Genomic DNA, 26679 nt, shown 5'->3' with positions numbered 1-26679 from the left:
TCTACAGTATCAATCATTTAATCTTACATGAAAATCTTAAAACTAATATGAAAATATGTATTTTTTCAGCATTGCATGGAAAGTTAACAACACTAATTGTACAGTAGAACATTAACATATATTTCACACAAAAAACTTTGTAGCTTATGATTGTATGTGTTCATTTCAGAGTGGTCCTCAAAATTCTAATATAATCTATTGTCATTTTGTTACGAAATGTTTTTCTAATAAACTTCAATAGGGCAGTTCCTTCCTACCAGGTTATCCAGCATCCTCATGTAAGCCTCAAACTCCTGCTCCCCCACCAGCCACTTGGGGTGTGTGGAGCCCTCGACATGCTCAGAGCACCGCGGCCGAGCCTTGTACTTAGCAGGGTCCAGCATCACCAGGTTATCAGGCCCTCCAGCACTGGCTAGGGTGCGCACCTGGAAACGCACACAGAGACAAACACATCAGTCACACACAAAGTCATTCAGTCACAGACACGGTCATGTCACATGCAGCATAAAGTATTGTGTTGGGTATAAATTGGTCTGCATCACACTTGGCAAATGCTCCCAGAGCTGGCATCTTGTCTGAGAGTCACAATATAAGCCCCTCTTTATAAAAATACAACACAATGTATCATTTATTGAAGTCTGGGAGCAGTGGCAGAGCAGCATAAGAGCAGTGGCAGAGCAGCATATGAGCAGTGGCAGAGCAGCATATGAGCAGTGGCAGAGCAGCATATGAGCAGTGGCAGAGCAGTGGCAGAGCAGTGGCAGAGCAGCATATGAGCAGTGGCAGAGCAGTGGCAGAGCAGTGGCAGAGCAGCATATGAGCAGTGGCAGAGCAGTGGCAGAGCAGCATATGAGCAGTGGCAGAGCAGTGGCAGAGCAGCATAAGAGCAGCTTCTCATAGAAATCTAAGTTGGAGGTGAAAACAGTCCGGACAGTGTCCTACCTGGATCTCACACGCAGTGACCAGGTTGTGGATATAGTAGAAGGCTTCCTCCACAGTCTCCCCAACAGAAACCAGACCATGGTTTCTCAGGATCAGGACCTGTGGGACAAAGACAAACACAGGTGCTCAGTATACCTACACACACTTGTAGCCGGTCCCAATTCACTCCCTTCCCCCTCAGCCTTAAACCTTAGAGGTTGCAGATCTGTAAGGTGTAGGCAATTACACTGCTTATACCGATCCAGACATTTTAGATCTGTAAACACTAGACCAGGACTCTCCAACCCTGTTCCTGGAGAGCTACCGTCCTGTAGGTTTTCACTCCAACCTTAATCTAGCGCACCGGATTCTAATAATTAGCTGGTTGATAAGCCGAATCAGGTTAGTTACAACTGGGGTTGAAGCGAAAAACCTACAGGAGGGCAGCTCTCCAGGAACCAGTGTTGGAGAGCCCTGCACTAGAGGGTTAGGGCCAAGGGGAAGGACTAGAGTGTGACACACTCTCTCTGCCTCCGATACCTTGCTGGTTGGGCCCAGGTTCTTCTGTATGAGGACCTTCTCCTCCTCGTCTACGAGGATGCCGTGGTAGTCATGGTAGGCCACCTCCCCCAGTGTCAGGGCCTCTGGAGAGATGGGCAGCAGGCCACACTTCATGGCCGACACCTGAAACACAGACAGACTGTAGTTATTCACCACTGCAGATAGGGTGTGCTGTAGTTATCCACTACAACAGCTGACGAATGTTAGTACTTTTCGGTGCCAAACTCATGGGTTTCTCTACCAAGCAGCTGTGGGAAGAGACTAGTGACACTTATTATTTCAAGACCCAAGTTTGACCAAACTCATATCATTAAGAAGAGCATATCAAATGTGACCAGTATATACCCTTTTCACACTACTGAGCCAAGCCGACGTACTGAGCCGGCCTGGTTATGTATCCACCATAGTTGCTAGAATCGCCGGAAACTTACTGCAGCTCCAGCCGGTGTGTGAACGTGTACGATGCACTTGATGTCTGGCCGGGCCGCGTAGATGGCTGAGTGGAGGGTGAAGCCAGCCTGGTTGATCCCCAGGTTGGTGCTCCCTCGGTCCACCATCTCCCCTTGTATGTTAATCTTCACCTAGGATGGGACACAGAATTAAAAAACGATAGGACACATTACAATGTAGCTCAATGGGATAGGACCAGAGAGGCAACAGTGAGGCCTTATGACTGAAAGCCCACAGTGATGCTGTAAGTGAACAATAATTATAAAAAAAACGGGCTGTTTGGATCCTGGATGCTGATTGGTTGATACAGTATACAAAATACCACAACCTGTTAACGTCATAATTCCACTGTCCCGCAGCCCAGGTAGGAAATTAATAAACTTCATCTCCCTCAGCGTCTACACATTACTTTTCCATGCTACTATTTGTTTTGCAACAGTTGGGGGTTGTATAAACCTGCCTGTCTGCCACTACGACCTGTGCAACAATGTATCATTTTACAAATACGAACTCTCCCGTGTCAATAGGCTAACTAGCCCAAGAATGAACGTGAAACTAATAATTCACCATGGAAACAGTAAACTATTAACATCACCAATCAGCTTGGCTAGCTCGGACTCGCCAACCATAATAGTTGTTGCCTATGTTGGTATATTGGATATTTATCCAATCATTATTTATTGAAGTTCTTGTCTTTGTCATCGTTGAATCTCTGCTAGCTAAGTTAGCTACATGCCAACGATTTGTTTAGCATAGCAACGTGGAATGAATAGAATGATAAGAATTAATAACTGTGTGAAAACATGAGAAAATAACTAACAACCAGCCCGCTTGGGTAGCAACTTCAGAATGCAAAAACAAATCTACTCATTATTAATATTTGTATAAATATGTTGGCAACCATTTTAGAACATCAATAATGCCCTCGAACCCAGGAATGTACGCGTGACAACTCCCTCAAAGGGCTGTATCCCTTGACTTCACCTCAGGCCTCAGAACAGCCCATGTCAGGAGTTGTTACACGAAGATTCCCGGGTTCTCAGGCATTATTGCTTAAATAAACAATCTAAAAAAGATGATATACCTAGAATAGGACCAGACAGGCAGCAGAAAGTCAATGCCTTGTGACTTAACTTACGATGCTAGCCTGAGTCCCAGATCTGTTTGTGCCGTCTTGGCAAGGGCTAAGTGTTGAAGGCAGCTTCGGCCTTGAAGGACCAGTGACTCAGCATTTACATTTACATTTTAGTCATTTAGCAGACGCTCTTATCCAGAGCGGCTTACAGTTAGTGAGTGCATACATTTTCATACTGGCCCCTCGTGGGAATCGAACCCACAACCCTGGTGTTGCAAACGCCATGCTCTACCAACTGAGCTACAGAGGGCCTACAGGAAGTATTCATTGCCCTTCACTTAATCCACATTTTGTTGTGTTACAGCCTGAATTCAAAAATGTTCTCACCCAATACCCCATAAAGACATGTTTTTAGAAATGTTTGCAAATGTATTGAAAATGAAATACAGAAATATCTAATTTACATAAGTATTAACACCCCTGAGTCAATACTTTGTAAAAGCACCTTTGGTAGTGATTACAGCTGTGAGTCTTTCTGGGTAAGTCTAAGAGTTTTGCACACCTGGATCGTACAATATTTGCACATTATTCTTTAAAGAAATTATTCAAGCTCTGTCAAGTTAGTTGTTGATCATTGCTAGACAGCCATTTTCAAATTTTGCCATAGACTTTCTCCCAGTGTCTGTTGGAAAACAGACTGAACCAGGTTTTCCTCTAGGATTTTGCCTGTGCTTAGCTCTATTCCGTTTTTTATGCTCCCTAGTCCTTGCCGATGACAAGCATACCCAGAACATGATACAAGCATACCCAGAACATGATGCAGCCACCACCATACTTGAAATTATATACAGGGTTCCTTCTTTTTACTCTGTCATTTAGGATAGTATTGTAGAGTAACTATACTGAACAAAAATATAAACGCAACATGTAAAGTGTTAGTCCCATGTTTCATGAGCTGAAATAAAAGATCCCAGAAATTGTCCATATACACAAAAAGCTTATTTCCCTAAAATGTTTAGCACACATTTGTTTACATCCCTGTTAGTGAGCATTTCTCCTTTGCCAAGATAATCCATCCACCTGACAGGCGTGGCATATCAAGAAGCTGATTAAACAGCATGGTCATTACACAGGTGCACCTTGTGTTGGGGACAATAAAAGGCCACTAAAATGTGCAGTTTTTTCACACAACCCAATGCCAGTGCAATTGGCATGCTGACTGCAGGAATGTCCACCAGAGCTGTTGCCAGATAATTTAATGTTAATTTCTCTACCATAAGCCGCCTCCAAAGTAATTTTGGAAAATTTGGCAGTACGTCCAACCGGCCTCACAACCGCATACCACGTGTATGGCGTCGTGTGGGCGAGCGGCTTGCTAATGTCAACGTTGTGAACGAGTGCCCCATGGTGGCGGTGGGGTTATGGTATGGGCATGCATAATGTACAGACAACGAACAGAATTGCATTTTATCGATGGCAATTTGAATGCACAGAGATACCGTGACGAGATCCTGAGGACCATAGTCGTGCCATTTATCCGCCACAATCACCTCATGTTTCAGCATGATATTGCACAGCCCCATGTCGCAAGGATCTGTACACACTTCCTGGAAACTGAAAAAGTCCCAGTTCTTCCATGGCCTGCATACTCACAAGACATGTCACCAATTGAGCATGTTTGGGATGCTCTGGATCGAAGTGTACAACAGCGTGTTCCAGTTCCCGCCAATATCCAGCAACTTCACAAAGCCATTGAAGAGGGGTGGGACAACATTCCACAGGCCACAATCAACAGCCTGATCAACTCTATGCGAAGGAGATGTGTCACGCTGCATGAGGCAAATGGTGGTCACACCAGATACTGACTGGTTTTCTGATCCACGCCCCTACCTTTGTTTTAAAGGTACAGTGCTATTCAAGGCCACACTGCTGGCATTTTAAACACAATTGCTTTGCAGATAAAAATGCCATGTAGGACAACCTCTGTGTTTGGATGATGGAGGTTGAATGACAATCACTTATTTAAATCACTAATTAAAATGCATTCAGCATAACCTAAGATGGTAATTGTCTGTACGTTCACAGCGTTGTCACACATTATGCAGGCAGCCTTTAAGAGTGAGACACTGGGGGAGAATCTTACCAGACTGGAGGCGGAGACTTCACTGTACAGAAGCCCAAAAGGGACAATCAGGAACCTCTCCTGATCTGAATTCACCCGGACCTGGAAGACGTGAGTGCAGATGGCGGTCTTAACAAGCAGTAACAAACAAACAAGCCTGGGGAATTTACACCAAATGGCTCACACACTAGAATGCAGTTAGTATTTTTCACAATCTTTTGATGTTTCATCAACAATATAATGCTTACTAAACTAACCTCCTAACCTAGCCAACCCCACATGTTCATACAGAGCTGTCGGAAAATATATTCTGCAGGTTAAATGTGCAAAGCACTACAATATACTGCAGTAAAAAAAAAGAAATCCTGTCCTACATATCTCTTCTGGTGTTTTGTACTGACTAGGAGTCCATTTCAATGACATACCAGTGGATAAAGACTAGAGAAGTACATTAGAAGGCTGTCTTACGGTTAAGTGGTTGTAGATGAGCTGGGACCAGCCGAAGAGGTCTGTCAGGCGGTAGAAGGCGGCTAGCTTACAGCGAAACAGCTTCTCTCCCTTCTCATAGGAGATTGAGTCAGATCCACGCAGGTCATTCACTGGGGTTACCATGCCCAGACCTGTAAAGGGAGAGAGAAATATTTGCATTTCGTTATAACACTGTATATAGCCATAATGTGACAATTGAAATGTCTATATTCCTTTTGAACTTTTGTGAGTGAAACGTTTACTGTTCACTTGTTATTGTTTCACTTTTGTTGATCTATTTCACTTGCTTTGGCAATGTAAACATATATGTTTCCCATGCCAATAAAGCCCTTTGAATTGAATTCACTCACCTCAGTCAAATAATAATATGTCAATTTAAACATAGAGTCTGTCTATATTTACAAAGCGTCTATGGTTAAGAAGAATGTAGTTACATTCTACAACACTACTACCGACCTCTGAACTCAGCGGAGGCCATCTTGGCCTGAGGGGACCTAAGTGCTTGACGTGAACTGTACGTAAACACACAAAGCAGCATGGATGTATAAAAGCTAGGTACACTAGGTGCTGGAGTTCTGTATACTAGCTAGGTACACTAGGTGATGGAGTACTGTATACTAGCTAGGTAGACTAGGTACTGGAGTACTGTATACTAGCTAGGTACACTAGGTGATGGAGTACTGTATACTAGCTAGGTACACTAGGTACTGGAGTACTGTATACTAGCTAAGTACACTAGGTGATGAGTACTGTATACTAGCTAGGTACACTAGGTACTGGAGAACTGTATACTAGCTAGGTACACTAGGTACACTAGGTACTGGATAACTGTATACTAGCTAGGTACACTAGGTACTGGAGAACTGTATACTAGCTAGGTACACTAGGTACTGGAGAACTGTATACTAGCTAAGTACACTAGGTGATGAGTACTGTATACTAGCTAGGTACACTAGGTATACTGCACTACGGTATTTACTCTTGGTGGATGAAATCACATCACAGTAGCCAAATGCCTCATACCTCCATAATGTATGCATCAAAAGGCATTATTGGTAGGGGCTGAAGACACTGGAGAGGGTTAGATATATATATACACACACTACATGACCAAAAGTATGTGGACACCTGCTCGTCCAACATCTCATTCCAAAATCACGGGCATTAATATGGAGTTGGTCCCCCGTTTGCTGCTATAACAGCCTCCACTCTTCTGAGAAGGCTTTCCACTAGATGTTGGAACATTGCTGCAGGGACTTGCTTCCATTCAGCCACAAGAGCATTAGTGAGGTCGGGCGATTAGGCCTGGCTCGCAGTCGGCGTTCCAATTCATCCCAAAGGTGTTCGAGGGGTTGAGGTCAGGGCTCTATGCAGGCCAGTCAAGTTCTTCCACACCGATCTGAACAAACATTTCTGTATGGACTTCGCTTTGTGAACAGGAGCATTGTCATGTTGAAACAGGAAAGGGCCTTCCTCAAACTGTTGCCACAAAGTTGCAGAATAGTCTAGAATGTCATTGTACGCTGTAGCGTTAAGATTTACCTTCACTTGAACTATGAAAAACCATGAAAAAACTGCCCCAGACCATTATTCCTCCGCCACCAAACTGTACAGTTGGCACTATGCATTGGGGCAGGTATCATCCACCAAACCCAGATTCGTTCGTCGGACTGCCAGATGGTGAAGCGTGATTCATCACTCCAGAGAACGCGTTTCCACTGCTCCAGAGTCCAATGGCGGAGAGCTTTACATCACTCCAGCCGAGGCTTGGCATTGTGCATGGTGATCTTAGGCTTGTGTGCGGCTGCTCGGCCATGGAAACCCATTTCATGAAGCTCCTGACGAACAGTTATTGTGCTAAAGTTGCTTCCAGAGGCAGTTTGGAACTCTGTAGTAAGTGTTGCAACCGAGGACAGATGATTTTGACGCACTACGCGCTTCAGCAGTCCCGTTCTGTGAGCTTGTGTGGTCTACCACTTTGCGGCTGAGCCGTTGTTGCTCCTAGACATTTCCACTTCACAATAACAGCACTTACAGTTGACCGGGGCAGCTGTAGCAGGTCAGAAATTTGACGAACTGACTTGTTGGAAAGGTGGCATCCTATGACGGTGCCACATTGAAAGTAATTGAGCTCTTTCAGTAAAGCCATTCTCCTGCCAATGTTTGTCTATGGAGATTGCATGGCTGTGTGCTCGATTGTATACACATGTCAGCAAAGGGTGTGGCTGAAATAGCCAAATCCACTAATTTGAAGGGGTGTCCACATACATGTACACTATAAATACAAAAGTACCAAACTAGTGCTCCGCTAACTAGCTAGTGATTCTACATCATCTAGATATAATACTCACTCATGTTGAAGGCAGTCATGCCTCCTTGGGGTGCTGCAGGGTAGATGTATCACACATAGCTCATACTGTGTATTTAGCTCCATATACATTACATTAAAAGTATACATTAGATCAGTGTTTCCCAAACCTCTTCAGGAAGTCCACTTACTTTGATGTTGTTCCAGAAAAAACACAGCTGATTCAAAATGGTCACCTAATCATCTAGCCCCTCATTAGTTAAATCAGCTGTGATACTTCTGGAATACATTAAATACATGGACTGGCTGGGGGTACTGAGGAGAGGTTTGGATTGGCTGGGGGTACTGAGGAGAGGTTTGGACTGGCTGGGGGTACTGGAGGAGAGGTTTGGACTGGCTGGGGGTACTGGAGGAGAGGTTTGGACTGGCTGGGGGTACTGGAGGAGAGGTTTGGACTGGCTGGGGGTACTGAGGAGAGGTTTGGATTGGCTGGGGGTACTGAGGAGAGGTTTGGATTGGCTGGGGGTACTGAGGAGAGGTTTGGACTGGCTGGGGGTACTGAGGAGAGGTTTGGACTGGCTGGGGGTACTGAGGAGAGGTTTGGACTGGCTGGGGGTACTGAGGAGAGGTTTGGACTGGCTGGGGGTACTGGAGGAGAGGTTTGGACTGGCTGGGGGTACTGAGGAGAGGTTTGGACTGGCTGGGGGTACTGAGGAGAGGTTTGGACTGGCTGGGGGTACTGAGGAGAGGTTTGGACTGGCTGGGGGTACTGAGGAGAGGTTTGGACTGGCTGGGGGTACTGAGGAGAGGTTTGGACTGGCTGGGGGTACTGAGGAGAGGTTTGGACTGGCTGGGGGTACTGAGGAGAGGTTTGGACTGGCTGGGGGTACTGAGGAGAGGTTTGGATTGGCTGGGGGTACTGAGGAGAGGTTTGGGAAACACTGAATTAGATTAAATCAGACTGGTAAGGCCTGAAGGGAAAGGAAAGGTTTATACTGTATTTTACTCACTCATGTTGAGTGCAGCCATGCCTCCCTGTGGTGCTGCAGGATACATGGTGGGGATACCGGTGGTCATGAAGTCAGCTATCTGCTGCAGGGCCAACAGGCTGGTGGGAGTCTTTCCCCTCTTCAGCTGGTCCTGAATCATCGTATCCAGCTCATCACAGAACGCCTGGGGAGTAGACAGAGTCAGACAGGGACAGAGTCAGACAGGGACACAGTCAGACAGGGACACAGTCAGACAGGGACACAGTCAGACAGGGACACAGTCAGACAGGGACACAGTCAGACAGGGACACAGTCAGACAGGGACACAGTCAGACAGGGACACAGTCAGACAGGGACACAGACAGACAGGGACACAGTCAGACAGGGACACAGTCAGACAGGGACACAGTCAGACAGACCGACAGACACAGACAGGGACACAGACAGACAGACAGGGACACAGACAGACAGACAGGGACACAGTCAGACAGACCGACAGACCGACAGACAGGGACACAGACAGACAGGTACACAGACAGACAGACAGACAGGGACACAGTCAGACAGACCGACAGTCAGACAGACAGACAGATAGGGACACAGACAGACAGACAGGGACACAGACAGACAGACAGGGACACAGACAGACAGGGAAGGCGAAGGCACAGGACACGTCAACACACCGTCGTCGCTGATGCATTCTAACACCGTCACTAGTTGGCTATTCTTAGTTCCTCTACTACGGAATCCACGGTTCCGATTAAATCCAGACAGGAAGTGATTTGAAGTAAAAGAGCCTCTATGTTCTGTCTGTCTGTGTTCTCTTGCTATCGCTTCTTGACGATGTCACAAGTGCCTGTTGACTGCCGCATTGCAGAGGGGAGACTAGAAAGAAAGGCTCCAATCTGATAAACATTGCTAGCAGGAACAGGCAAAGTAAAGAAAGAAATCACTCGCATATTACAGAAGCACTGCCAACAAGAACTAAGGAGTTACATAGTTCCTATGTTGGCAACTGTTTTCCATGTTGTGTCAAACCTGACTACATGTCCTGATGGTAATAACTCATCTGCAGGGTGAAACAACAGATCTCTCAACAACATTCTTTTTACACAGTCCTTTTTGTTACCTCCAGCTGCACTGTCTCATTGTGTGTGTGTGTGTGTGTGTGTGTGTGTGTCATTGCAGCCCTGAAGGAGCTCATCTCCTTTCTGACCCATATAAATTCTGCCTAGCCATAGACCCTGCTCTGGTCCCCATCCACAGCATCACAAAGAATGCCTTGCTTCTGTCACTAAAAGGGCTGGGGTGTAAACACTGAGTTTTTATACACTGGGCTAAAACTAAGTGCTGCTGAGAGAACAGTACTGTGTTTGAGAGAGACAGTGTTAAGTGGTTATAATGTGATAGTGGTTATAACGTGACAGTGGTTATAACGTGACAGTGGTTATAACGTGATAGTGGTTATAACGTGACAGTGGTTATAACGTGATAGTGGTTATAACGTGACAGTGGTTATAACGTGATAGTGGTTATAACGTGACAGTGGTTATAACGTGATAGTGGTTATAACGTGACAGTGGTTATAACGTGACAGTGGTTATAACGTGACAGTGGTTATAACGTGACAGTGGTTATAACGTGATAGTGGTTATAATGTGATAGTGGTTATAACGTGATAGTGGTTATAACGTGATAGTGGTTATAACGTGATAGTGGTTATAACGTGATAGTGGTTATAACGTGAGTGGTTATAACGTGATAGTGGTTATAACGTGATAGTGGTTATAACGTGATAGTGGTTATAACGTGATAGTGGTTATAACGTGATAGTGGTTATAACGTGACAGTGGCTATGTGACAGTGGCTATGTGACAGTGGCTATAACATGACAGTGGTCATAATGTGATAGTGGTTATAATCCCATGTGGCTCACTTGGTAGAACATGGCACTTGCAATGCCAGGGTTGTGGGTTCGATTCCCACGGGGGACCAGTATGAAAATGTAGGAACTCACTACTGTAAGTCGCGCTGGATAAGAGAGTCTGCTAAATTACTAAAATGTAGATGTAATAATGTGACAGTGGTTATCATGTGGGTTATAACGTGACCGTGGTTATCACGTGACCGTGGTTATAACGTGACCGTGGTTATCACGTGATAGTGGTTATAATGTGACCGTGGTTATAACGTGACCGTGGTTATCACGTGATAGTGGTTATAATGTGACCGTGGTTATAACGTGACCGTGGTTATCACGTGATAGTGGTTATAACGTGACTGTGGTTATAACGTGACCGTGGTTATCACGTGATAGTGGTTATAATGTGACCGTGGTTATAACGTGACCGTGGTTATCACGTGATAGTGGTTATAACGTGACCGTGGTTATAACGTGACCGTGGTTATAACGTGACCGTGGTTATAACGTGACCGTGGTTATCATGTGACCGTGGTTATAACGTGACCGTGGTTATCATGTGACCGTGGTTATAACGTGACCGTGGTTATAACGTGACCGTGGTTATAATGTGACCGTGGTTGTGGCTATAATGTGACCGTGGTTATAATGTGGGTTATAATGTGACCGTGGTTGTGGCTATAATGTGACCGTGGTTATAATGTGGGTTATAATGTGACCGTGGTTATAACGTGACCGTGGTTATAATGTGACCGTGGTTATCACGTGACCGTGGTTATAATGTGACCGTGGTTATCACGTGACTGTGGTTATCATGTGACCTTGGTTATAATGTGGGTTATAACGTGACCGTGGTTATAATGTGGGTTATAATGTGACCGTGGTTATAACGTGACAGTGGTTATAACGTGACCGTGGTTATAACGTGACCGTGGTTATAACGTGACCGTGGTTATAACGTGACCGTGGTTGTGGTTATAATGTGACCGTGGTTATAATGTGGGTTATAACATGACCGTGGTTATAATGTGGGTTATAACGTGACCGTGGTTATAATGTGGGTTATAACGTGACCGTGGTTATAATGTGGGTTATAATGTGACCGTGGTTGTGGTTATAATGTGACCGTGGTTATAATGTGGGTTATAATGTGACCGTGGTTATAATGTGGGTTATAATGTGACCGTGGTTATAATGTGGGTTATAATGTGGGTTATAACGTGACCGTGGTTATAATGTGGGTTATAATGTGGGTTATAACGTGACCGTGGTTATAATGTGGGTTATAATGTGACCGTGGTTATCATGTCAAAAAAAGTGGGGAAAGCTTTTGGACAAAATATGTTCTTATAGTCATATGTTGGTGACATGACATTGGGACATAGGCTAGAAGATGAGTAGCACTGTATACCGTGTGTACACATGCGTGTGTATGTATGTGCGAGTTCTGTGTTTGCACATTAATGTGTGTGTGTTCTACCGGGCTCTGCAGGATCATGGAGACCCTCTTCCTCTGCTCCATCATGTTGAAGTCCTGTCTGAGGTCTGGTGCCATGTTCCTCTCCCTCTGGTACTCTGGGCTGCTCTCGTCCACACGGTCAAAGTAGCGCTCCTTGTGGGGGGCGGTGGTGGGAGGGGGTGCAGTCACCACCCCGGCACCTGAGTCACCGTTCATCACCGGGTCTGTTGGCTCCTGGTGATGAAAAGAACGGTCCGGAGTGAGAACATGGGTTGTGTTCATTAGGGCAGGGGGTTCCAGGGACCCCTTTTCTGATCGCAAATTATAGAAAATATTTTAAAAAATCAGGGACCCCCCTCAAAACTAGCATACAAGGAGTTTTAATATGACTTCTGCAGTGCATGGCCGGACTAACCAAGTCTCAGGCCCTGTGAAAGAACATTTTAAAGGCCCCACTTCACATTGGAGAGAACATTTAGCAGTTTTACAGCTAATTTCCTGCAACTCTACACATTTTCCCATGGGGCAGAGAGACAATTTTGCCGTCTTAAAGCTTAAAGAACAGTGCCCTTATGTTCAAAACAACTTTAGGGAATTCAATAAGTATTTAATTGAAAACTGGATCATTGATGGAGTACTATGGATCCCTGTGAGCCTCCCAGGCCCTGTTGTGCATATAAGGGTATATTGTAGATGAATAATATCACATTGTATTGTATTGCACTAGGGTTGGGCGATGTAGATTGTAGACAGAACGGAAAGCACCAAAGCGGCGCAAAACGTCAGATAGGGCCTAATGTGTTTCCCCCCCCCCGTCTCCTGTACAATGTCGGATGATCATGGACACTCCGTTGTCTGGCTTCATTTCTGTTTTTCTCCAAAATCCCCATTCGATTAGGGATTACCTCCGCCGACCCCGAGTTTAGGAAACACTGCAGATCGTACCAAAATGTTTTAAAAACAGAAAACAAAAACGAGCATGTATTATTAGATAATCCCAGGTAGTCTCTCCCCCGCTTCAGTCCATTAAGTTTGATGCCTAATGAACACATAGTTTAAATCAAGGTTACATTTAATATCCAAGGCAGGCAGCCAGATGGAGTCACGTCACGCTTGGTTCCCCAAACATCACCTCTGCTGCTTCCTGTTTTGATAGTGTGACCACACCCCCCAGGGCTTATTGATTTCCTGTCCATTTCCTCTGGTTTAGTCAGTCTAGATACAAAACAGACACTCAACTGTCATCATTACAGGGGATAAAATGAAAATGTATCCATTTATCAGCATACCAACCAAACATTGACGTTGCTAACACAGTGAGTAAGGGAGTTACAGTGAAATGCCATTATCTGTCCAGAGAGTGGAAGGCAGTGATTCTGTTGCATAGCAGAGCTATGAGAGCTTGTTGTTGCGATACATGAATGGCACAGGACAGGTTGCACCACCATCTCCCATTTACACAGAACAGCATTGATATCAGGGCGAGATGGATATGAGACAGAGGACAGTAGTCTCACGCTGCCAGACATCACACGGAGATTTTCATTTGAGAATCAACGTAGAGCGGCTGGAGTCGATTGATCCAGGCTCATTTCTATCAAGGCTGTCTGAGGGGATAACGTAATGTGCATCCTTCCTTCCTCCCTTCAGTGAAGTAATCAATCCCTGATCTGACATGATTGGTGAACTCAATGCAGTGGATTCCTCTTTAATCCAACCTATCCAATCATGTTAGACCAGTGACTACCTCAAGAAAGAAAAGGATGGGGATCAATCATTGTGACAGTATTTGAGCGGGGCCCAAGGCTAGGGAAGTCTGACAACTCAAGTAGGCCTCTTTGGACACCACCGTCTTGGGAGCTCCCGAGTGGCAGTGATTGGGCGTCCCATAGGGCGGCACACAATTGGCTCAGCGTCGTCCGGGTTTGGCTGGAGTAGGCCGTCATTGTAAATAAGAATTTGTTCTCAACTGACTTGCCTAGTTAAATAAATAAAAATATATAATAAGTCTCCGGGCTGCCCGGCAGACACCACCGTCTCCGGGCTGCCCGGCAGACACCACCGTCTCCGGGCTGCACGGCAGACACCACTGTAGACCATTAGTCCTTCTCAGTCCACAGCAGTTAGAGCAAATCTCAGCCAAAACTGGACACAGGGCTGCTATGATAACTACTAGCCAGGACCAAACAATCCAGCCCTCACAGCAGAGATATATGGGCCCAGTCCATTTAGTGCCAGAGACTAACTGAGAAGAGTTTGGGGGCAAAGAAAAGGGGGAAATCAAGAAGAAGAGAAAACCCATGATGATACATGCTTCATCCATACAAATGGTATATATATATATATATATGCAGCGTTTCTACACTGTTTTAGTGTCAGTATTGAAGCTATGGTTCTCTTTTCTGACCTGAGGGATTCTTTTGATTGGAGTAATTTACACCCACGAAATACAAAGGAACTAGTCTGGAATCCATACTGATATACTCTGTTTCACAGTTTGGATTTCAGGCTACCAAATACCAACATGAAAAAGGTCTTCCTGTGCCAATCTCATTAGGGCCAAAAAAGACCTCGAACCTCTGGCCTGTTACTAATCCGATTGTATCACGAATTTCCTATTTATTGTCCAACAGAACAGTGGATAATGCTGCACTGGCTGGTAGAGAATGGGTTCTTGCCAGAGACCCAAATGGAATGCTATTCCCTATATAGTGCACTACTTTAAGGGCCTATAAGGGCCTGCTCAAAAGTAGTACACTATAGGGAAAAGGGTGCCATGTGGGACACAGCCATTGGCTTCTGTGTCCAGGAATGGAACGGTCCCTTAATGGTCTCGGTCTCTTAGCTCTGCTCTGGGTCATCCACTCTCTGACTGACTCAGCACTGTTGATTGTTGAGGATCTTCTGTGAACGTTGTGGTGCCAGTACCGTGGGAAGGGAACATCACAGACGAAATCTGATTCCTCATAGAAGCAACTGTGGTTGAGTAAAAGTATCTGTTTATACAAAGCTTCAACAAACTAAAGGACAAAAAAAAAATGTTGGGTAATTATACACTGTCCCTGGCATCTGATATAGACAACAAGCAAGCTGACTCCATTGTAACCTCTAACTGTGGTCGAGATTCTTTTAGATTACGTACAATACCAGTCAAAAGTTTGGACACACCTAGTCAGTCATTCAAAGGGTTTTTCTTTATTTTTACAATTTTCTACATTTTAGAATAATAGTGAAGACATCTAAACTATGCAATAACACATATGTATAGGTCCCCTGTAGCTCAGTTGGTAGAGCATGGCGCTTGCAACGCCAGGGTTGTGGGTTTGTTTCCCACCGGGGGCCAGTATGAAAAATGTATGCACTCACTAACTGTAAGTCGCTCTGGATAAGAGCGTCTGCTAAATGACTAAAATGTAAAATCATATGGAATCATGTAGTAACCAAAAACGTGTTAAATCAAAATATATTTTATATTTGAGATTCTTCAAATAGCCACCCTTTGCCTTGATGACAGCTTTGCACACTCTTGGCATTCTCTCAATCAGCTTAACCTGGAATGCTTTTCCAACCATCTTGAAGGAGTTCCCACATATGCTAAGCATATTTTGATTTGTTTAACACTTTTATGGTTACTACATGATTCCATATGTGTTATTTCATAGTTTTGATGTCTTCACTATTATTCTACAATGTAAGAAATAGTAAAAATAAAGAAAATCCCTTGAATGAGTAGGTGTGTCCAAACTTTTGACTTGGAAGTGTACTTCTTCAAACTAAGAAGGACGAAAACACACAAAATGGGGGTAGATACACACAGCTAAAACAACATGAACTAAGTGCTTACAGAGCTAACAGAGTGCCCACCATCACTATCCGTATCCCTGCTGCAGCAGCCAAGCTCAGGAAATAACTGAGGCATTGTGTAATAGGATCCCCACCGTCTCCAGGCAGCAACAGCTACACTGCTGCAATGCTGCTGTTCCCTGCGCTCTAGACTTTATTTGACATCCTTGGGAACACAGAGAGGGTCTGCAAAATGGCTTCATCAACTGTTATTCATTTTGGCCAAATCTTACTGTACAATAAAATCTGACTACCGTAGCTATATCACTTCTAAGTCATAAAAAATGTAAACCATTTTCTAAATGTCCGATTTTACGGAGTTTATTTGTTCTATTCCATGTTATTCCACAGTTTAGAGTAGCTTTGGATAAATATTCAGTCCTCCATGTCGGTCCTGTATGCTAAATGAATAAGGAGGGGGGGGGGGGGGGGGGGGTCAGCTCAGGTATACAGCCTTGACCTCGCTTACAGAACCCAAGGAAGAGCCCGCCCATAGAAATATAATTACTACTCTATTAATGAATTATATTAAGTCATTATATTAAGTCATTAAGCCATTCTATTAAATTAGTTAGAATTGTTCTACCTCTGGTTCGTTGGTCATTCCAATTGGGGAAATGAATGGGGATAAACGCTAAAAATAAGGTCTGTTGTAAACACAGGCTTAGGAGCTCTTATATGTTTTGTTCCATTTAACCCCCCTGACTCAGAGATAACACCAGTCAGTTAACATGACCTTGATCAATTATGAAGCCTTGGTGCTTTACGTCCTTGGTTTGATTACATAAATTCGTCAAAATTCACAAAAAGTTACATTAGCTGATTGAGATGATCTTATAAAACAAAACATATGATCTCCTAAGCCTGACTTTATTTATAGGCGTTTATCCAAAAAAAAAAAAACATTGGCTTTGGCCAATGAGCCATGGCGGAGTTAGCCTTCGTTAATGCCTACAAAAAGACGCCATTACTATTGCCCTCTATAAAGGACATTGTTTTTTACACCAAATGTTATACTAGGAAAGAGTACAGGAGATGAAATACACTTCCTGCTTTTGTCACGTCATAATGCTGTGAAACTATTAGAGTCCTACCAGGAATCTTCTGAAGAGATAGTCGTGACCAGACTAGCAAGCAGTGGCTATCAATTCAATTCCCTTTCAGACTGCAGCTTCTTGAGAATTTGACGTATAGTGCTATTTTTCTTGTGTTGTGCTACATTTTCTGATCATGGTTATAAATTGAAAACTAGGGATGTGACAAATGAAAAAAATGTCGTTACGGTTTTCCATTAAAACAAAAAAAAATTATCCTAAAATTCCACGTGAATTCACAATGCAGCTGTGCTGCTGCCAGCAACGGTTTGGGTCTCACGGTGCGTCCCTTTCAGATGGTTAAGCATTGCACCTGTACTACCATTACTGTACCTCAATTCAACCTTGCAAAGTTTGCGTTTCCTTCTCATTTAACTTGTCAAAGTATTGTCATTCAGGACTTAGTTGCTGTTGCTTGCCTTTCTCTGCCATTTTCCAAATGTTAATGATGCTGACGTAGTGGTGGAGAGTCGACTCTTCCTCGCGAAGTTCAGCCTCGCGCTTCAACGTTGTTGCGGAAATTGACCCACAATGTGGTTTACTTTCTACAAAAAAAAAATCTACAAAAACATAGTTTTTTCGCTAATAAAAACAGCATTACTGATATCAGTTTCCTGTTCTGAATGGTACACTACTAGGCCTACTCATGTTACTGCCAGTCAACCGAGCAGACATGGCTGACATTCATAACATTCACTGATTCAGTTCCTCACACACCCTTACTTCTGACAGCAAGTGAAGTCAGCCGCTGGCTGCACATACTTCAGTTAACTCGCCGAGTCGTCTGACTAAAAAGACTGAAGCTGCACAAAAACACTCCCCATTTAAACCCATACTGACACACCCACAGCAGGTATCCTCCATCCACCGGTTACCAATGTCCTATGACAGACAGAAAGAAGTCATCAGCTTACCGTTTTCAATACATTATGGGAAAAAATCACTATCAACATTTACGGGATCTAGCACTGTGCAGCTACTGACAACATCTGCTACTGATACAATCATAGCATCAGGCCCAGGGCTTTACATTTCAGCACTGGCTGGTTCATCTACATACAGTACTAACCCCAGCCATCACACTGCTCCCCTCTCCCCACTATTACATACAGTACTAACCCCAGCCATCATACAGTACTAACCCCAGCCATCACACTGCTCCCCTCTCCCCACTATTACATACAGTACTAACCCCAGCCATCACACAGCTCCCCTCTCCCCACTATTACATACAGTCCTAACCCCAGCCATCACACAGTACTAACCCCAGCCATCACACTGCTCCCCTCTCCCCACTATTACATACAGTACTAACCCCAGCCATCACACAGCTCCCCTCTCCCCACTATTACATACAGTCCTAACCCCAGCCATCACACAGTACTAACCCCAGCCATCACACTGCTCCCCTCTCCCCACTATTACATACAGTACTAACCCCAGCCATCACACAGCTCCCCTCTCCCCACTATTACATACAGTACTAACCCCAGCCATCACACAGCTCCCCTCTCCCCACTATTACATACAGTACTAACCCCAGCCATCACACAGCTCCCCTCTCCCCACTATTACATACAGTACTAACCCCAGCCATCATACAGTACTAACCCCAGCCATCACACTGCTCCCCTCTCCCCACTATTACATACAGTACTAACCCCAGCCATCACACAGCTCCCCTCTCCCCACTATTACATACAGTACTAACCCCAGCCATCATACAGCTCCCCTCTCCCCACTATTACATACAGTACTAACCCCAGCCATCATACAGTACTAACCCCAGCCATCGCACAGCTCCCCTCTCCCCACTATTACATACAGTACTAACCCCAGCCATCAGACAGCTCCCCTCTCCCCACTATTACATACAGTACTAACCCCAGCCATCAGACAGCTCCCCTCTCCCCACTATTACATACAGTACTAACCCCAGCCATCAGACAGCTCCCCTCTCCCCACTATTACATACAGTACAAACCCCAGCCATCACACTGCTCCCCTCTCCCCACTATTACATACAGTACTAACCCCAGCCATCACACTGCTCCCCTCTCCCCACTATTACATACAGTACTAACCCCAGCCATCACACAGCTCCCGTCTCCCCACTATTACATACAGTACTAACCCCCAGCCATCACACAGCTCCCCACTATTACATACAGTACTAACCCCAGCCATCACACTGCTCCCCTCTCCCCACTATTACATACAGTACTAACCCCAGCCATCACACTGCTCCCCTCTATTACATACAGTACTAACCCCAGCCATCACACAGCTCCCCTCTCCCCTCTATTACATACAGTACTAACCCCAGCCATCACACAGCTCCCCTCTCCCCACTATTACATACAGTACTAACCCCAGCCATCACACAGCTCCCCTCTCCCCACTATTACATACAGTACTAACCCCAGCAATCACACTGCTCCCCTCTATTACATACAGTACTAACCCCAGCCATCACACAGCTCCCCTCTCCCCTCTATTACATACAGTACTAACCCCAGCCATCACACTGCTCCCCTCTCCCCACTATTACATACAGTACTAACCCCCAGCCATCACACAGCTCCCCACTATTACATACAGTACTAACCCCAGCCATCACACACCTCCCCTCTCCCCACTATTACATACAGTACTAACCCCAGCCATCACACTGCTCCCCTCTCCCCACTATTACATACAGTACTAACCCCAGCCATCACACAGCTCCCCTCTCTCCACTATTACATACAGTACTAACCCCCAGCCATCACACACCTCCCCTCTCCCCACTATTACATACAGTACTAACCCCAGCCATCACACTGCTCCCCTCTCCCCACTATTACATACAGTACTAACCCCAGCCATCACACAGCTCCCCTCTCCCCACTATTACATACAGTACTAACCCCAGCCATCAGACAGCTCCCCTCTCCCCACTATTACATACAGTACTAACCCCAGCCATCAGACAGCTCCCCTCTCCCCACTATTACATACAGTACTAACCCCAGCCATCACACTGCTCCCCTCTCCCCACTATTACATACAGTACTAACCCCCAGCCATCACACAGCTCCCCACTATTACATACAGTACTAACCCCCAGCCATCACACAGCTCCCCACTATTACATACAGTACTAACCCCAGCCATCACACACCTCCCCTCTCCCCACTATTACATACAGTACTAACCCCAGCCATCACACAGCTCCCCTCTATTACATACAGTACTAACCCCAGCCATCACACAGTACTAACCCCAGCCATCACACAGCTCCCCTCTCTCCACTATTACATACAGTACTAACCCCAGCCATCACACAACTCCCCTCTCCCCACTATTACATACAGTACTAACCCCAGCCATCAGACAGCTCCCCTCTCTCCACTATTACTCAACAACTGGTGCACATCTGAAGTGTGCAGGGGTGTAGTGTTGACTGTGGTCACTATGGAAACAAACCACATTACCATGGAAACTGGGATAGCCTTTTACACCATTATGTAATAGTATAGCAACCCATCATTACAATACACATCCCAGGTCTAGTCCACAGCAACTGTGCTATTAACACCTTCCACACTTGTTGTGAACTGGGAGTTTACATCTATTTCATCACTGTACTAGTAGTAGGGACACACAGGTTGTCAAATCAACGTTCAAGTCGTCCAAATGGGTCTTATGTTCTAACTAATCAATGTGTTACAAATGCACTCTCACGGATGCAACAGCACCATTTAGAACCTTCCGATGGAATCAAAGGAATGATTCAATCTGGGCCACATTCCAACATGGAATCCCTGGGGGAAACTAGCCAAAAGACAGTAGTATTGATTACAGTAAGACAGCTCTGGAGATATTCTGCAACAGTCCAGATGCTGTCCATAACTTATTCCACTCTCCAAGCCCCAGGCCTGCATCCTGCCATGTGGCAATGATTAGAGCATCGAGAGAGAGAGAGAGAGACAGAAAGAGAGCGACAGAAAGAGAGAACATCAGGAGAGATAATAGAGGGTAGTGTTCAGCTCTCCATCTCTACAGATGGGCTTGATAACAGGGAGGGTAGGGGTCCATTACAATGAGATGAACGTATGTGTTCTTGACTTAGATCTCCAATAATAATAAAATAGCAAAATATTTCAGTTAGCTTTTCAGCTCATCTCACTCATTAAATGTTATGTACACCCACTCTGCACCCCATTAGTCATATTTGAGGGAACATAATTGGCTTGGCTGACTATGCATATATTTCATATTGCTACGCTGCTGTCAATCAGAGCAGGAAGTTCTGTTGAATAGGCCTTTTCATCCATTCTAGTTCATATCCTAGGTCAGAAAAAATACAAAACAAGGATTAAGACTACTTGAGTTAGCTCCAAAAACATGCCAGTCAAGTCATACTTAGTGAATTGATTTTGCCATGAGAAGAAACTGATATTTGGTTTCAAACTCCCCCCCGCTCTTTTCCTGAGTGTGTGGTGTGTGTCTGACACCCTCTCACATTTTACATTTACGTCATTTAGCAGACGCTCTTATCCAGAGCGATTTACAGTTAGTGAGTGCATACATTTTTCATACTGGCCCCCCGTGGGAATCGAACCCACAACCCCGGCATTGCAAGCGCCATGCTCTACCAACTGAGCTACAGGAGGCCCTGCACTATGCTAGCCTTCCAGGAATTCAGTCGAAGTCAGTCTCGTTTTAACTCTGCAGTGAATGCCTGTCAAAAGCTGGAATCCATAATAATCCTTGCTTGGGATAAAGGAAACCACTGCTGCATGTGCCTCAGACAACTAACTACTACTACTGTGTCTGAACTGCGGACAGAAGAATGCATTATATACTCTTGTTCCTCATTGAAATGTAATGGGCAGTATGCCGGTGTTTGATTCTGCGTTTATGTGACACGCTCTGGTAACCTGAAAGCATCCAATAACGCACAACATCGAACTGCACAGTACCGCAAACACCTTGCTTGCTTTTTGACTTCTTAGAATCCTCGTAACAAGTTATGATTGAATACGACTCCAAGTCGCATTATTTAACCAGAATTCATGAAAAATTACATAAATATTTATAATCCTCTGTTCCCCGATAATACAACTCTGATATAATACGCCATTTCTCAGGGGCTTGAAATAAATTCTTAGAAATACAGTTAAACGTCATTTTGTGTTATTGGAGTTAGAAGTCTACATATATCAATTATAAGTCTACATTCCAACATTGATTTGTTTTGGACAGAGATGATAAAGCTTAGATGGACCCTCATCAGTGCCATAAAGCATCATCAGTCTGCCATAAAGGTCAGCTCTCAAACCATTATGTTCATCAGGTGGATTGACCTTGACCTGGGGATTACATGACTGTTAGCTGGAAGAGGAGGAGCAGCATTTCTCCTAATTCATTACCTTGCGTTTCCACTGGAAAATCAGTCATTTTTAATGGAAGGAGGCGAGGTGAGGAGTCTATGATCGTTTTGCAATGCGATTTGTTACTACAAAGTACTATCTAGTGAAAACATACTGTTTGAGTGCTTCACTATCGAAGGAGGGAAGCGGGAACTTAAAAATCTTGTCCATTCCAACGATGCTTGATACAGATTGGCCCAGTAGTGTGAAAAGGGTACTAGTGTCTTCAAAAAGGACCTCCTGCTGGCTGCTACAGCACACGAGAGTAGTGCCTGGGTTAAACAGATGGCAGTGTTATCATTATGCAAGACTGATCGTGCATCCCAAATGGCACCCTATTCCCAATGTACTAGTGCACTACTTTGGAACAGGACCCATATGTGCACTGATTATGTAAGGAATGGGTTGCCATTTGGGACACAGCCTCAGCAGGAGGTGACTGTGTAGCGGCTGTGAATATGGCCCCAAATTAGAATGATCATTTCTGAAATGTAATCCATAGAGGTCCTTTGAGGGACGGAAGGTTATTTTACATTTGCACATAAAAGGATTATTGAGAAATTATTAACTAAAGTCGCTCTGGATAAGAGTGTTTTCTAAATTACCAAATGTAAATGCAGGCTAAATGTTGAGACTCTTGGGCCTTACCAAGGCCTCCTCATAACAACGTCTAAAGCTGACGCTGTTAGCATGGAAATGTGGTTTTCTGAGGCAGAGTGTTGTGTTGAGGGAACAGGGGTTGGGGTTGGGGAGGGAGGGTCCTCTTCAGCCTTTATCTGGGTGTCACATGGGAGAGAGAGAGAGTGGCAGGAGATCACTGTCTAACAACAGCACTGAAAAGAAACCCTGCTTAGGGAGTTTGAGGAGATTAGCTTGAGCAAGGTGAGAAACAGAACTTCTAATTTTGACCACATAATGAATAGTTATTTGGGATGCAAGATGATCTGTAGATCAGTGATTCTGCGCAGCCTGAATGCAATGTAGTTGCTCTCAGACACGCAGACTGTCATTACATAGCTACGGTATCATCTGCGAGACCCTGAGTCTACGTATGGGCCAGTGGCAACTATAGAAGTAGTTAGACAAAGCAGTGGTCTTGTGACCCGCTCCAGGACAGAAGTGCCACTGGGCTGGTTCGAGACGTTTTCCTGGTAATATTGTAAATATTAACCTAGGTAGTCAAATCCATTTTTAGAACGTCCTCAGAAAACGTTGTTTCTTAAGTGTTACACAGTATACACCCTCTGCCTGCAGTGCACTGAAACAGTGCCAAACATTTACACTTGGAGAAAGGAAGGAAAGAGAGCGAGAGAAAAAAATAATAATGTTGAAACGAGGAACACATTTTCATCATCATCCGCACCGGGGTCAAGGGTGTGGGTGGGTGTAGTAGACCTAAAACAAACACAGACCACAAAAAACGTGTGTGTGTGTGTGTGTGTGTGTGTCGGGTACTGCTAGCCCCACTCCAATGGGTGTTCCTCTCATTCCAACAGAATAACGAAATCCAGGGAGTTACCCCTCCACAGTTATCTCTACGGGGCTTCTAGCCTAGTCCCTCTCTACTAATCCTCACAGAGGGAAAGAGAAGAGAGAGGGGAGGGGAATTAGGCTACAGCCCACCGACCGACTGGAAAATGGACAGTATCTACAGCTAGTACACTAGAGAAGCAACATCTTAGTGGAATCTGCTCTGCTCTCCAGTGTTGTCCTAAAATCAACATGTATAACGGCCAGAGATGGCACACATTCATCGTGGTTTTATCATTATTACACACCGCAGCAAAACGCTTTCCAACAGAAAATGAAAACAAATGTTTCTTCCACACACATCCATGTTCATCCTCTGAACAACACTTAATGCTCGTATCAAAGGTTTTCACTGCGTGACCATGTGATGATGCAGACAATGTACGGAGAAGGACTAGGATTTCACCTCAAGCCATTTTTAATAGAGCATCCTTATCCTTTGGGTTGTTGAAGATGTGTACTGGATTGGCTGGATTGGCATCATTAGGAAAGAGAGTATTCCTGAAGATGTGTACTGGATTGGCTGGATTGGCATCATTAGGAAAGAGAGTATTCCTGAAGATGTGTACTGGATTAGCTGGATTGTCATCATTAGGAAAGAGAGTATTCCTGAAGATGTGTACTGGATTGGCTGGATTGTCATCATTAGGAAAGAGAGTATTCCTGAAGATGTGTACTGGATTGGCTGGATTGTCATCATTAGGAAAGAGAGTATTCCAACAGTCTCTTGGGAGATTGGAAGATTGCTCAAATAGACAATGAAATGGTGGGATGTTCAAATGAAATACTTCATTATTATTACAGTACACAAGGAAAACTACATGCATTAAGTTATACATGGTTGAATTAGGCCTACAATATCAACACACACCAGTACAGTTCAGTGCTAAAATAACATCTGGCTATTGGCAAAGACTCCTTCCTTTCCTGTCCCATTCAGTCTTCAGGCCTACAATACGCATAGTAAGTTACCAGTCATTATAATATGCCATTTAGCAGACGCTTTTATCCAGAGCGACTTACAGTCATGTGTGCATACATTTTTACGTATGGGTGGTCCCGGGGATCGAACCCACAACCCTGGCGTTACAAGCGCCATGCTCTACTAATTGAGCTACAGAGGACCATTAGAGGGCCAAACATAAACACATTTCCTAATAACATTGCATAATAGATAATACCGCACCATGGATTGTATATTGTTATGATAAATACATAACAGTAAACATGCACTAATTCGACCTAAACTCAGTTTCCTATCCTGCTGGCTGTGCAAAATACAAAAAACAACAGCCTACTAAAATGTGGCCTTGGAGCCTCACTTCTGCGTTTGAAGGAGACTGGTGGGTAGTGGGATCAAGTAACACATAGTGTTGTTACTAACCTTCGAAGGGCAACAAAACGATTTACTGTATAATACTATTGTTACAGTAGAATAAAAAATAAAAACATATGTCGCACACGCCCCTGTGAAGAGTCCACTGGGCGACGCGCAGTCAATAATGGAAACATTGTAGGTCTCTACATATTGTACAAAGAGAAACGACAAAAACGTTTAAATAATTAACATGGTCTCGCGCTGTCCGGACCTTACTACTACGAAACAACATTATCGGTTGTAACTTACCCTCGTTTAGTTGAAATACGGTTGGAAAGACAGCACCTTCTCGTAGAAAGCAAGACTACTATTTTCACTATTTTTATCCGCTACCCTGCTGCTTTGAAAGGGGTCTGCTTCTGCATGTAGTTGCTGCGATGCTCCGCCCACCACCGCCCTCTCACTTGGGTGCGGCAAAACGGTGAATGCTGGTGCGCGCTATTGGTCGTGCTCAAAATCCATTGCGGCACATGAAAGCAACGACGAACCTGGTTGGAGGTTGTACTGAGAGAGCTCGATTAGACTAAACCGGCATAAACCGGGCAAAGCGGTGAGGGAGGAGCGCCGGCTCAAATCGAACATCACCGGGCCATAATGTCAACAAAATAGTTTGATGAATCGTTCAGAAACATAAACTATTTATTTTCACATAGCCTATGTTACAATATTCAATGCAATTTTCCTTAGGAAGATTCTGATTCTGAAGGTAGGTAAAACAATATATGCATTATGAGCAAACACTTTTGCATGTGAAAACACTGAATCCCTACTCATTACTCCACGTGCTTGACATACAGTACCGGTCAAAAGTTTGGACACACCTACTCATTCAAGGGTTTTTCTTTATGTTTACTCTTTTCTACATTGTAGAATAATAGTGAAGACATAAAAACTATGAAATAACACACATGGAATCATGTAGTAACCATAAAAGGGTTACACAAATCAAAATATATTTTATATTTGAGATTCTTCAAATAGCCACCCTTTGCCTTGATGACAGCTTTGCACACTCTTGACATTCTCTCAACCAGCTTTACCTGGAATGCTTTTCCAACAGTCTTGAAGGAGTTCCCACATATGCTGAGCACTTGTTGGCTGCTTTTCCTTCAATCTGCCGTC

The 26679-nt window shown here is 44.4% G+C and overlaps 1 protein-coding gene across 5 annotated transcripts in view; it reads right to left on the bottom strand.

The window, feature by feature from the left end:
* The window catches only part of LOC311136695 (alpha-adducin-like), a 44090-nt gene extending 18154 nt beyond the window's left edge, over positions 1–25936 (bottom strand). For all 5 annotated transcript variants that reach the window (XM_084170927.1, XM_084170928.1, XM_084170929.1 and 2 more), the window contains exons 1-9: positions 25807–25936; positions 12317–12529; positions 8937–9099; positions 5598–5749; positions 5151–5231; positions 1914–2063; positions 1462–1605; positions 943–1041; positions 258–425 (exon numbers count right to left, since the gene is read on the bottom strand). In XM_084170927.1, the coding sequence (XP_084027053.1) occupies positions 258–425; positions 943–1041; positions 1462–1605; positions 1914–2063; positions 5151–5231; positions 5598–5749; positions 8937–9099; positions 12317–12511 (1152 nt within the window). In that variant the 5' untranslated portion in view covers positions 12512–12529; positions 25807–25936. The remainder of the gene's footprint in view (positions 1–257; positions 426–942; positions 1042–1461; positions 1606–1913; positions 2064–5150; positions 5232–5597; positions 5750–8936; positions 9100–12316; positions 12530–25806) is intronic.
* Positions 25937–26679: the final 743 nt, after the last annotated feature.

The sequence above is a fragment of the Coregonus lavaretus genome (genome assembly GCF_964263955.1).
Source record: "Coregonus lavaretus genome assembly, chromosome: 10".
Lineage (NCBI taxonomy): Eukaryota > Metazoa > Chordata > Actinopteri > Salmoniformes > Salmonidae > Coregonus > Coregonus lavaretus.
This window is presented reverse-complemented; position numbering and strand designations above follow the sequence as displayed.